The 14,715-nt window shown below is 41.1% G+C and overlaps 1 protein-coding gene across 1 annotated transcript; it reads right to left on the reverse strand.

The window, feature by feature from the left end:
* Positions 1–1,080: 1,080 nt before the first annotated feature.
* On the reverse strand, positions 1,081–11,920 carry LOC117541371 (gastrula zinc finger protein XlCGF57.1-like). The gene is made up of 2 exons (XM_034208504.1): positions 11,208–11,920; positions 1,081–2,744 (listed from the first exon to the last, which is right to left on the reverse strand). Exons 1-2 carry the CDS (start codon positions 11,389–11,391, stop codon positions 1,345–1,347), a joined length of 1,584 nt encoding a protein of 527 aa, XP_034064395.1. The 5' UTR covers positions 11,392–11,920; the 3' UTR covers positions 1,081–1,344.
* Between the last annotated feature and the right edge of the window lie 2,795 nt (positions 11,921–14,715).

Genomic DNA, 14,715 nt, shown 5'->3' on the forward strand with positions numbered 1-14,715 from the left:
AAGGCTAAATAATATTCACATTAACATAACGGTGTGTAATTACATTTCCATTATTCTTTGTACTGCTCTGTTGATTGAACCGACTAGTAAAGTAAAAGCAAAGTAAAAACAAGAAAACCATCAAGGTTGAATTTCTGCGATTCTTTATTTACACTCAACTCACACAGCATGTATAACCCAACACCATAGAGCGGTCCAGGGAAGACGCATTTTTGTAGGCCATCTGAAGTAAGCTGCTGGCAAAAAAGCGGGATTTCTCCATAAGATTTTGGAAAATAGCTGTAAATAAGGTTTGTGGAAAACGAACCTGTTTGATAAATGCACGTTTTATTCAGCCGGATAATATCCACATGTCTACTTTTATAATGTTCTAATCGTAAATCTAATCCCCGGAAGCAAAATGCTAACGTTATGCTATAAAGCAGGGGATGGCCACAGGTGGACCGCGGTCCACCTGTGGCCGCGGTTATTTTATTTATCTAAAATTAAGCACTTTTAAGATGCACACATTTTCAAAAGCTATTTTATTGTAAATGCAGCCAGAGAGGAGCATTACACATATCCACAGTATTTACTGTATATCTGTGTAGTCCAATGTTAATTGACAATAAATATTGTTGTTTTTAAAATTGTACTTTCTTTTTTTGATTGGCAGTCAGTTGTTGATAAAGCTACAGCTACTTCAATATATATCGCACAAATTCATAAAGCAAGTTAGACATTTTGATGTTCCGGACCTTTGCATGGGGAGATTTTCTCTAACTGGACCTCGTTGAATTTTAGTTGAATACCCCTGTACTAGACCATGGATGTATAATGCTAACGTGATGCTATAAAGGAACTACAGCCGAGTACAGCAGCACGACTTCAACGTCACGCCAACTTAAGATCCATATAGATTCTAAATGGTACAAGTTGAAGCGTTTGTTTCAACACTCTGCAGGAGGCAGGGACTTGCTTTCACGCTGAACAGGGCAAACAAACTTAGAGGAGTGTTTACGTGTTCGGCGTAATGACGTACAACGGCCTCCACGACTTCTGTAGTCCTATTCAGCCACTTGGTAACAACCATCGTTTTTCAGACACGTCAACTCTTCAGAAATCACCAGTGGGGTCACTGCTGATGATTTAATGTCGTAGAACAAAACGTGATCCGTCTCTTCAATGTGTCTCAACCACAGACCTTATTTCCAGCTATATTCCAAAAACATGTTCAAAAAACCCATTGGCTCTGAGACGAAGTGGTAAAATGCTAATTCATTTCAGGGTTTTAGGACTCTACACTGCACCACTCTATTAAACATATCTGCAGCAAAATAAAACGTGAAAAACATCTCTGCAACTTCACTCTATTTTGCTTCTCTCACCAGCACACTTGTGTTTATTTAAATTGAACACCCGAGTGAAACCTGTCTTGCAAACTGAGCAGCTGTATGGTTTCTCCTCGGTGTGGACAGTTGCATGTTGTCTCAGATTGGAACTGTGGGTGAAGCCTTTACCACAAACCGTACAACTGAATGGTTTCTGGCCGGAGTGGACAATTGAGTGTTGTGTCAGATTTGTCATTTGTGCAAAGTGTTTTCCACAAAGTGAACAACTGAATGGTTTCTCCCCCGTGTGGACAATCAAGTGTTTTCTCAGACTTGATTTGTGGGTGAAGGATTTACTGCAAAGCGTACAACTGAACGGTTTCTCCCCGGAGTGGACAGTTGAGTGTTGTGTCAGATTGCCACGTGTTGCGAATGTTTTACTACAAAGTGAACAGCTGAATTCTTTCTCCCCTGTGTGGAGGTGGACGTGTTTATTCAGAATTGACTTGTATGTGAAACTTTTATCACAAACTGCGCAACTGAATGGTTTCTCTCCATCGTGAGCAGTTGAGTGTTTTTTCAGATTCGACCCGTCGGCGAATCTTTTTCCACAAACCTTACACTTGAATGGTTTCTCCCCTGTGTGGAGGATCAGGTGTGTTCTCAGATTGCCTACTGTTGCAAATGTTTTACTACAAACTGAGCAGCTGACTCGTCTCTCCCCTGTGTGGACAGTATAGTGTCTATTCAGAATAGACTTGAATGCGAAACCTTTCCCACAAACAGGACAACTGAATGGTTTCTCCCCTGAGTGGATTCTCATGTGCGACACCAACTCACCTCTCCTTTTAAATGTTTGTTGACAAACTGAGCAGCTTTGAGGTTTTGCTTCACTGTGAACTTTGAGGTGTTTGGTCAAACCTGACCTTTTCGCAGATGTGAAATCACAGAAGGTGCAACTATAAAGTGTCTCTCCAGTGTGTTTCTGCAGATTCCCCTCATGCACAAAGCTTCTCGCACACCCATCATCCCCCTCAATGCCACTTCCGGGTACTTCATTGTCTTGCAGAGGGTTTAAATCGGGTTTCTCCCAATTTCTACTGTCGTCAGTCTCGTACTCAGAGTGTGAACTTGTGTATTGAGTAGCTGGTTGTAAAGGATCATATGGATCTGATCCTTCACACTCCTCTTCATCAGTTTCTGTTTTCTCTACCTCTTGGTTATTCTCAGTCTTGATTTCATGAAGCGGTGAGGAGGACTGAGCCTTCTCTTCATCCTCTTCTTCACTCTTCACAGAAGTGAAAGGGAGGTAAGTATCAGCCACTTCCTGGTCTATCTGCAGACTGGACCAGAGTTCATCCTCTTCCTCTTTAATGTGGGGGGGCTCTGGGTCCTCCTCTACAACACTGAGGCTACACTCCTCCTGCTGGGTATCTGTGGAGATCAATGACATGAATGCAGACATGTTAGAAGACTCTAATTTCATGTTAACACTCAATCATTTATTATCAATTTAATGAGAAATCTCCCCACTGTGTGTACTAGGGGTGGGGGAAATAATCGATACAACATAGCATCGCGATACTTTGCGTGGCGATATTGTATCAATACACGGATGCCAAGTATCGATATTTTTTTATATAAACTGTAGCATATCCCTCCGAAAGATGGTCGTATATAAAACAGGAAGTTACGTTAATACTAGGGCTGTCAGTCGATTAAAATATGTAATCGCGATTAATCGCATGATTGTCCATAGTTAATCGCACATGTTTGATCTGTTCTAAATGTACCTTAGAGGAATATTTTTCAAGTTTTGTGTGTGTGTGTGTGTGTGTGTGTGTGTGTGTGTGTGTGTGTGTGTGTGTGTGTGTGTGTGTGTGTGTGTGTGTGTGATGGATCGTTGGAGCTATGTGCAACTCAAGGCATATGCTCGAACGGGAGCTGCCTGGACGCTGCAATCATGTTGCGCACTATCCGTGCTGAGTGTGCTGACTTCTCGTACAATGTCCCACTGTCTGGCTTCCTGCATAAAGTCAAGTGCTCGGCGCAGTTGTGGCGAAATGTCGCTCCTCTGTTTTCATTTAAACAGCTCCATATCCGTTAGCGCAGCTAGCTAGCATCAGATGCTAACAACAACAATGCACGTAAGGTCTCTCTCTCGCTCGCTCGAGCCACACATACACACACCCTCCCGGTCCTCCCAACAGCCAGTCGGTGCCTGCCGGTGAGCGTGGAAGTCTGGTCTGCCACAAGCGGGCGGCAGGAGCGGGGCTGTCAGCATCAGCTTGTAGATGGTATTTTAAACTCGATGCGCTCTGAAACTACGGGGCGGCCGAGGAAAAAAAATACACATGCGTTAATCGCGTTAAAATAATTAGTGGGCGTTAATTTTGTTTTGCGTTAACGCGTTATTAACGCGTTAACTTGACAGCCCTAGTTAATACATGTATACAATTGCAATGAAAGTAACAAAAACAATGCCATCTCCTTTTTAGGTTCAAAGAACACAAATTGGGTTATTTAAATAAACTATTCATATTGCAAATACATGTTTTAACCAGGAAGGGAAGACGGACATGGATATGGATATGAGCCATGTGATTTGCAATATATCGTATCGCAATACTTAGCATACCGTAGGATCGCAATACTATCGTATCGTGGCTTACGTATCGCGATAGTATCGTATCGTAGGGAGCCTGGCGATTCCCAGCCCTAGTGTCTACTCTTATATAACCAATAGATATAAATGTGGTTGTGAACATGGTTCAAAACATGGTCGGAGAGAGCGTCTGCAAAACAAATATATGAATGCCAACATCGGGTTTGTTCTCTGATCTGATAAAGAGGAATATGCCTCATAAGAACTCTTCTGCATCTGGACCTGTGTTGAAAATGTCTGTATCAACAAATGTGTCTGTGTTTACAAAAACAGGAAACCATGGAAGACCATGGAGGTCCAGAACCTTTCTCCCTTCAGTTTAACTCCAACGCATCTTGAGATACATCGTTTTTAATATGATAAAGAACGTAATCCGTCAGACAACCATAGACGGCCAATTTTGTCCCCACGACTTTCTAAAAGCACAACTTGTAAATGTTCTGAGAAACAGCGTGCACAAAGACATGTAATAAATAAGAACACTGGTTTAGTGTCAAGATGTTAATACACTTTAAAAATGTACACAAAAAAAATACATTGATCCCGCTTTGCAGCTTTAAAAAAAAAAGAAGCCTCCTTACTCTACTGACTCTCAAATGACTCAGAAACATGCAGGAATGTTGTTTGGCCTGTTTCCTTAAGTAAACGTAGTCTTTTTGCTTTGTGTTATTGTCAAAGATAACCAGAATGCGTACTTGACATTAGGGCTGTAGCGATACACTAATCTCACGATACGATACACGATATTCAGCTCACAATACGATATATATCACGATATTCAGCCAACGATACGATTCACTTATATCATTTTCTGAAAGATTTTAAAGGGACAGTGTGATTGTTAGAGCCAGTAATTTGATTTGATAAGAAAGGCCACCTAATTGTGACGTCTGTAGTCAACGCACTATAAAGGACTACAATTCCCACGGCGCCTGGGCTAACGCCACAGTGATGGGCAACCTGTTGAGAGACGCCGTCGGGAACAGTTTTTAACCGTACTCGTAACCGTACACACAAACCGTACAAGTACCCTTTAAGTTGTGAAGTTATCAAGAAAGAAAGAATACCTAAGTTGCGTTGTTTTATTTGAGTTTTGCCTATTTCTTTTGAATATTGTAAAGGCCTATTTTTCTTTGTTGCACGTGCAAAAGTTTGTTATTTTATTTTGAGCAAATACATCGCAACATCTTCTAAACCATCGGAGGCCAAGCAACACTTCAAACTGTGAGTACTTTAAAGATCAAATGCAAAGCTTCCAAATATGCTACATTTTTATAGAAATTTTGTTTTTAAGACTGCCTGTATTTTTTATTTTATTTAAATCGAGATAATACACCCAAAAAAAATGCTTTTTATTGATCCAAAACTCCACCCAAAGCCGTCTGAATTTCTGACATGTAATTCCCAGCAGCCTCCGCGCGCGTGACGTAATAGTGGCCAAACAGTCTCTGGACCAAACATCCCGACTCGGCAGTCTCGGTCACATGTTTTTCGAAAAGAAAACTGAATTAACATGGGTTATTGTTGAGCTTTTTGTTGTACGAACGGTGCGGGATCTGGGAGAGTTTTGCATGCATTTCCCAAAGACCAAATCATCCGCAAAAAATTGATTTTTTTTAGTGAATCGTGTTGGATGGCAACCGACAAAATGGAGCAAGTTGTGTTCTGACCACTTCGCGTGTGATGCATACGACGTTGATCCTGCTATCATGAAGTCTGTTGGTGGAGAAGCATTAATAGCACGTCGGAGGCTGAAACCCGGAGCCGTCCCCTCCACATTTCAGCACAAGAAACCACTGAAAGAACGAAAGAGCCGGGCGATGCAGAAACGCCAAAGAATTGAGGTAAACAACTTTTGATTAGATTTCAAAGCGCACGGAGCACAGCAGATAACGCAGATAACGGAATTTAAGTTTTATTGCTTATAGAGGTGGGCACCGTTAGATTCTGTGTTTTTACGATCATAAACAATGTGTTGGATGTGGAGCTAGGATAAGTAATAAGGGCGCTAGGTGTGATTTCGGTGCAGTAATAGGTTAGCATTTTTAGCTTGGGGCTAATTCACTGTTAGCATTGTAGTTTATCTGCAGCTCATTCATCGCTCCTCCACTCATAACGGAAAAGTGTGAACAATATGCATTATGATAGGGATTAAATCCACTATTATTCCTCCTGGCCCAATTAAAAATGCCCCCCGCGCAATTAAAAGTGACTGTGAGCACTTAGAAAACCCAACATTCTTCTAACCACTTCATTAGGCCTATGCATCAAAAAAGCCCTCCGCCATGCTTTCTTTTCTTTCAGCCGAGTGGGTGCTTATAGAGGCGGGCACCGTTAGATTATGTGTCTTTACGATCATAAACAATGTGTTGGATGTGGAGCTAGGATAAGTGGTGAGTCCGCCTGGACTTTATTTTTCTAAACCTCTCTAAAAAGGTCAAACGTCACTTGTTTTGCATCAATCTTGATACAGGGTACTTATTATATGTTATAGTTTTGATTCCTAAAGCTTTTAGTCTATAGTCTACTCAGAATCAGACATGATAACGAAACTAAATTGTACTATCGGCGGAAGCAGCTGTGAGCGATAAGCCAAGGTTTGTTTGTTTGGCCACTGTGACGTCACGCGACGCCATCTTGCGGAGGAGCGGCTGAGAAAATAAATCGTCGGACTTGGTGTTGGGGGTTGAACAAAATAAATATTGCGCATTGCCAGACGCATATTATCTCCGATTTTAATACTGCAATATCTTAGATAGTGTTGTAGCTATATGATTTCACTGGCAATTATAAAAAAACCTTTGCATTTGATCTTTAAGGAAAGAAACAAGTTAGAACTGTCTGTTTAAGGCATCTAGTGGCTTGATGGAAAAACAAGGAAGGAAGCCACGACAGTGATTTTGGTGACATCTTGTGAGTGTTCCATTGACTTGGATTGAATTAATTCAACTGAAAACTGAAAGCATCAATTATACAATATATGGCTCTGACAGCAGCCTAATGCAGCTTGCAAATGCTGGACAAAATGAATCAAAAGATGTGGTGAGAAAATTTGTTTCATTTATTGAAACAGTACAAACTGTAGCTTACAAGCCTTTGTACGTAAGTACATAAAGTGCAGTATCACAATGGAAAATGGAGAATTAAAAGGTGCAGCAGGTGGCGGAACACGGGGGATTTGAATGGGACTTGTTACTGTGTTGCACACCGAAACCTACTGATTTCAACACTACAACTATAGACGTCGAGATATTATTATTGCTAAATATTAAATGAAGGTACAGTTTATTTGAATACGTTTGTTTACAGACGTGGGTAGCATGAGACAACATCCGGAAATGATACCAGCCGTGAGGTATTTTTGGAGTATTGATTACAGCGTTTAAAATGTATTAAATGAAAAGTCATGAAAGAGATAAGGAGGAGGAAAGGCGTGTTTAGTTATATATTTAATGTACAATGTCTGAATCCTCTGTAATGCGCAACAATGAACATTGGAGACGTGGAGGGCCGGCCCCCAGCACCGCCAACCGGCCCACAGGGAGGAGCCAGCAGAGGATATTTAACAGCTGGAAAGGTGGAGCTCGCTCTCTTCCCTTCGCTCAGGAGAGCCAGAACACAGCTGTTTTTCTGACTGAACCATCTTCTGCTTGTAACATTACCACGCTTTTTATTAATTAAAGTATCAATTTGAACCTTCTCAGAGACTCAATTAGTCTCCTTTTTAAAGCTTCTCTCCTGGACGCGAGAATAACGAACACAGTTATCAGACTTAATGTATCGATACCCGCGGCTGAAATATCGATACTTTCCCGGAAAACTAAATATCGATATATATCGCAGGATCGATTAAATTGCACAGCCCTACTTGACATGTTAAAAGAGAATCCCCCAGACGCCTGCAGGGCTTTGGTTTGCAAACATAGTTTTCACAACATGTGCGTGTGCATTTGCATCACTGTGGAGAACGGGCGTGATCAAGACTCTATAAGAAAGACAGCGATAATTCGCCACACATTTATATAATGGTTCCTTCCAAACCGTCTGTAGCCTGACTGTGAATCCTCTCGACACAGCAGGTGCTACCAGATAATAGTAAGGACCAAAAAAAGGGTGGCGCGCAATATAGTTTAATTTAAAAGAAGTGTCCCAACCACTTTTGAAACAAAGTGACGCCCATGCAGACAAGTAATATATACTTATTATGAATATGTACACAAGTATGAATAACCAAATACCTTACAACTATAAAAACAAATCCCAACACCGATTGGATAGAGATCAGTATATGGTACAATAATATAAACATAACCAATAACTATTAAACACAACTTTATTCTAACAAAACATAAACTTTGAACTGTTATTTTACTGTCATATTATTTCGCGAGGGGCGGGGCTCACACACAGCCAGGTCAGGACACTCAGCAGTGTTGCAGCCAAATGAATAATATAGAGACAAGCAGGAGACAACGTGTGACTTACTCGAGGGGAATTTGAAGTTAAATGGAAGTGGTTGCAAAACCTAATACCACATCTCCAGTGTGGGAATATTTTGGATTTAGGCCAAATGAACGAGGCGAACCTACGGACTTGAATGAGCCGGGCGGTGTGTCGCATTTGTTTTAAAAAGGAAGCAACAAAAGCTAGCAATACGACCAACCTTAAACTGAAACACACAACCACCTCATTCCGTTTCCCCAGCTGGGAGCAAACACGGCAGCTGGAGATGGAGAGGCCCCACCTTCCCGACAGTTTGTAATCAAAGATGCATTTGCCCGACAATTAGGGGTGTTGAAATTAATCGTTTCTACGATGCGGACGTGGACGATTCTGCATCGATGCAGTGACAGAACATAATCGATTATAGCGTAGTAACGTTGCTTCCTGATTTTCCGGCCACGGCTTTACAATAACGTTACTTATGTCACTTGAATATCTAATCGGTCGGTGCCGCAGAGATCAGGGAACAGACGTGACAACGGCACAGGGACACCAAACACGGAGCGGTCTGCTTTATCCACCAACACAAGAACACCAGTCCAGAACCAACAGCAGAAGGACCCGCTCTGAATCACTCCGTGTCGCTGCGGCTCAGAGACACAGGGTTTATGTTTTAAAGAAATACAGGCGTTCCAATCATGTCAGGTTTTTGGTGGATTTAGTTAAGTCTTGGATTGCAGAGTATGAATGTCTTCTTGCTATTTACAGACGATACGTGTGTAAAGTTTGTGAAGGCAGGAGGAAAGCTTCCGCGATCACCGTCTCCTCTCTGCTGCTCCAAACCCCGCCCCCTCCCTGAAAATAATGAGTGACAGGCTGATAGTAACCTGATAGAAACTTTATTATTCACTTAATCACTGATTGAGATATGATGAAGATAACTTAGTCTCATACAATCATGGGATTCATGTAACAGTAAGACAGAGAATGTAAAGGCACCCGCATGCAGTATTTTAGTTGTTATATGCTGTTGTAAATACTCCTGTTGTCTGCTGTGTTCAGACTCAAGTCCTGTGTGTGATGCCACAGGACATTCAGTGTCCTTTTTTAAACAGAAGGCCGTTGCTAGAAGCTGCAGCTAGACCGCAGAAGCATAGTTTTTTGTTTTTGAGGATGGAACAATTTCACACACAGATACTGTATAGGAAGGCTAGAGCTATGCAATTGATTTATTTTGGTTTATAAATTAATGTCAAGACATTTATGTTATTGATTTCTGAAGCACTTTATAAATAATAAAAAGGGAGTTCATATGTATTTACTGCATGTATTCATTGATGAAAAAGAAGCCATGTGCAGTAATATAGAAAATTGAGGAAGCAACGCATTGGTATGCATCGGGATATCGAATCGAAGACAGGATAATCGTAATTGAATCGTGAGACCAGTGAAGATGCACAGCCCTAACGACAATGCAAACATGTAGGTGTTCCTTGCTCGAAATCTTTGAAATACAGATGTGGTCTTTGTATGGACAGTGGACTGTACACTTGACTGTTGTTTTAAGGAGGGTTTTTTTGCCTGTGAAACAATGTGTGCTCATATTTATTTATTTAGACAGACAGAGCCTGAGTCTATTTAATTTATTGTTTTGGTTGTGTGTGATTTAATTCGTTTTCTATAATTTAATTTATTCGTTTTATTTATTATATACAATTTATATATTTGAATATTATTTCACATTTCATTTGCAATGTTGAATGTTCAATAAAAAGTTATGTTTGAAAGGATGTACTTGAATTATTATTATATATTATCATTATGTCAGTGGTCTAAAATGGTCTTACAGCGGTGCCGACAATATTATCGTTAATCGCAATTATTTCCGGGAAAATGTATCGTCCAACTAAATTAATTATCTTGACAGGCCTATGTATACATTGGAATGATTTTAAATGTGTCATTGAGTTAATGTCCTCCACTGCTTGTAACAGATTACTTTCAGTGTCTTTTACTTTAGCAACTGACCTGATTACTCCCTCCAGCACTCGTCTTCCCAGCAGCCATTTCAAGTGTAAAGATTAAAAACAACAGAGGTGGGAGAAGTACTCAGATTGTGAACTTCAGTAAAAGTAGAAGTACTCAGATTGTGAACTTCAGTAAAAGTAGAAGTACTCAGATTGTGAACTTCAGTAAAAGTAGAAGTACTCAGATCTTGTACTTGAGTAAAGTAGAAGTACTCAGATCTTGTACTTGAGTAAAAGTAGAAGTACCAGAGTGTAGGGAATACTCTGTTACAGTAAAGTCCTGCATTCAAAATGTTCCTCAAGTGAAAGTAGAAAAGTATTCTCATCAAAAATATAATGAAAGTAGCGACAGTAAAAGTAGTCGTTGTGCAGATTGGTCCATTTCAGAATAATATATATGATATGTTTTATAATGATTGATCATGAAAGTGTTCTCAAAGCTGGTAAAGGTGCAGCTAGTTTGAAGTACTTTGTATACTGCAGGGTAGCTGGTGGATTTACTCCAGGTGGAACTAAAGTCTGATTCAACACTTGATTATATTTCACATCATTCATCCAGATCTGTGAAGTAACTAAAGGTATTAAATACATGTTGTGGAGTAAAAGTACACAATTTACCTCTTACCTGAAGTGGAGTAGAAGTACAAAGCAGCATAAAAAGGAAATGTATTCAAGTAAATTACAAGTATCTCAAAATGGTACTTGAGTAAATGTACTTAGTTACTTCCCACGTCTGAAAAACAATAACACTACTTGACAAACCTGTTCTGTATAGCCGGACTTCTGGGTTCAAAATGGCGTCCAGTAGCTTCTGTTGTCGCTGATTCTCCTTTAAAGTTGACTCCAGTTCCTCTGCTATCGTCCTCTCAAACAGCTCGAATATCTCCTCAGCAGCTGCAGTGAGCCGCTCGTTGACAAAAGCTCTCAGTGTTTCAACTTTAGACATGTTTCTATCAAATCACAGCAACCTTTCCTCCAGTGAAAGCTGTGTTTGCTAGGCTACGTTCTCGTCCGTCTCGAGCTAGAAAGCTAACATCCTTAGCTTCGTGGGGGAGATATTCCAGACGTTTCTTAAGCCATAAACACCGCAAACTCCATTCAGATAGGTGTTTTGACGGTTTTCCCCTGACAAATAATACAGATTGGTCTCTGCAATGAACGCTGTGTAGTCAAGTTCCGTCACCGTCTATGTGGAGCTAGCGCGCTAAGCTAAACTTCTGCTAGCATTCTTCACTCCATGGATTTTTGCCCAATTCCAAACCGCCACCTACACACTACCCCTCCGTTTGCGTGTTCTCGCAACATTAAGTGCTGTTCCAAACCAACGAGTGATGAGGGGGAGTGGGTTATAACCATAGACTGGTTATAACCTATAGTTCTAACGTAGAGCCCCTTCAACAGCGAGTCTGCATCTGAAAGGACTCACCGCTGGGTGTGTCCGTTAGGAAACAAGCTGCTTACAAATTGTTCCGTGAAAACAGTTAATGATAAACTGTGCCAAACAAGATAGACATGTAGGCCCAACTCCAAACCACACCCTACCCTACCCACTCTCACTTGAAACTCACAGCTAAATGAGTCTCTCTCCTATCAGATTGAGGGTGTAAAAACAGCAGAAAGCTTTGGAACAAACTCCCTCTCTCTCCCCGGCATCTCTTGGACAAACATTCTAAATAAATAACTAAAATGTAAATAAAACTCCAAAAATCTTTAATTTAGTTTTTAGCCTGATGTTTATAAGCTTCTTAGTTTTTGCAACAGTCTGTAAATATAGACAACTTTATAATAAAATGCACACATTACCTTTTTCTAGACGAAACACGGATCCTAAATTTAAAAAATCGGAGGTTTCATGAAGTTATTAACATTGACTACAATTTCAGATGAGAAAGCAACACAATTGAAATAATATGGAATGTAACAGTTTACAGAGGACTTCTGCACCAAACAAATATTGTTCTTAAATACAACTAATAGTTCAGACCTCAGACAACATCTATGCTTCAGACAGGCTGTCAGACTACTGCTTGACCTTTCATCTAGAACCCACCTCACCTCTGCCCACTTTGACAACCTAGGATGGCTTAGAGTAGACGACCAGAGTACAGCTACTTGCAATGGGCCTGGTCTACAAGATCCACTACACCTCTATGGTACCCATGTACATGTCAACATTCTTCCCAAAGGTCAAGGAATACCATGATCATAACACCAGAGGGAGCTCCACAAATCATGTGAACCCAGATTTGGCACAAAAAAGGGGGAATACACGTTTCGCAATTATGCCACATCAAGGTGGAATGCTCTTCCCACAACTGTAAAGGAAAGTAAAACTATACTTACCTTCAAAACCTCTCTTAAAGAGCACCTTCGGGGGAGAGCATTGCAAAACTGGCCCCGGTAATGGTACAAATCTCAACCTGTCGTTCAATGGACAGCTTCCCCCCCCATCTATGTATATACTCGCATTTTAGACTCTGTTACTAACTGTATATCTGTAGACTTGGTATGTCTTAAATGTCCGGTTAGGATGTATTAGAACGAAATCTAAAATGAAAATTGTAAACAAGCAATCTGTATGTAAAAAACCACCTGTATGTAAATTGTAAATAAGCCATCTGTATGTCTTAAATGTCTTATATGTCTTAAATGACATGATGAATTGGAAATGGGGGGCCCTGATGTAAACAAGACGAAAGTCTTTCTCTGGTCTGCATCCCCTTAACAATTGTATGTTTTGAGCTGTACTGTACTGTACCCAATATACAAGCTGTTAATAAACTTTTCAATCAATCAATCAATGCCCTCCATTTTGAGGACGTAGCTATGAAGGCTCCGAAACCAGTAAAGGGGAAAAGTTCACATTTATTGGACTCTCGGATGTTTAGTTTTCCTGACAGAACAGTATATAACTGACTAAATAATAATAGAGCCTGGTTTTAACACTCATCCTGTTGTTTTCCCTCCTGCTCTGTCGAATAGAGAAATGGTATGGCAAGCCGATTGAGCTTTATTAATTTCTGGAGGGTATACAAATATCAATTCTTACTAGTAACAATGTTTATTTTTGATATTTTAAATTAAATTGTAACTAGTTGTAATTTGTAATTCTGATATCAGACAATACAATTACAACTAGTTACAATTTAATTTGAACTAGTAAAAATACCAATTTCTGATATCAAGAATTCAATTTCAACTAGTCGAAATGACAATTTGTTGATATCAGAAATTACAATTTAAACTAGTTAAAAATCTTTTTTTTTTTTAATCTCAGGAATTCAATTGTACTAATTAAATTTGTATTCATAACAAGATCCATCCATCCATCTTCTTCCGCTTATCCGTGGTCGGGTCGCGGGGGTAGCAGTTCCAGCAGAGAGCCCCAAACTTTCTTTTCCCTGGCGACATCAAACCAGCTCTGACTGGGGGATCCCCAGGCGCTCCCAGGCCAGCGAAGAGATATAATCCCTCCACCTGGTCCCTAGGTCTACCCCTTGGTCTCTTCCCAGCTGGACGTGCCTGGAACACCTCCCTAGGGAGGCGCCCAGGTGGAATCCTAACTAGGTGCCCGAACCACCTCAACTGGCTCCTTTCGACGCGAAGGAGGAGCGGCTCAACTCCGGAGTCCCCTCCCTGATGACCGAACTTCTCACCTTATCCCTAAGGGAGACACCAGCCACCCTGCGGAGGAAAAACCCATCTCGTGGACGCGTACTTGTATCCGCGATCTCGTTCTTTCGGTCATGACCCACTCCTTCATGACCATAGGTGAGGGTAAAGAACGAAAAATGGCCCGGTAGACAGAGAGCTTTGCCTTCTGGCCTCAGCCTCCTTTTCGTCACAAACGGTGCGGTCTTAAAGCGACTGCAGTACCGCTCCCGCTGCTCCGATTCTCCCGGCCCCATCTCACGCTCCATTGTTCCCCTCACTCGAGAACAAGACCCGCGAGATACTTGAACTCCTTCACTTGGGGTAAGGACTCATTCCCTACTTGAAGTGGACAGTCCATCGGTTTTCTGCTGAGAAACCATGGCCTCAGATTTGGAGTGCTGATCCTCATCCCAGCCGCTTCACACTCGGTTGCGAACCGATCCAGTGAGTGCTGAAGGTCGCAGACCGATGAAGCCATTAGAACCACATCATCTGCAAAAAAGCAGTGGTGCAATCCTTAGTCCACCGAACTGCTAGACCCCACCTCCCCCATGACTACGCCTCGAAATCCGATCCATGTATATTACAAAACAGGATGGTGACAAAGCGCAGCCCT

Source organism: Gymnodraco acuticeps, unplaced genomic scaffold (assembly GCF_902827175.1).
Source record: "Gymnodraco acuticeps unplaced genomic scaffold, fGymAcu1.1, whole genome shotgun sequence".
In the NCBI taxonomy this organism is placed as follows: Eukaryota; Metazoa; Chordata; class Actinopteri; order Perciformes; family Bathydraconidae; genus Gymnodraco; species Gymnodraco acuticeps.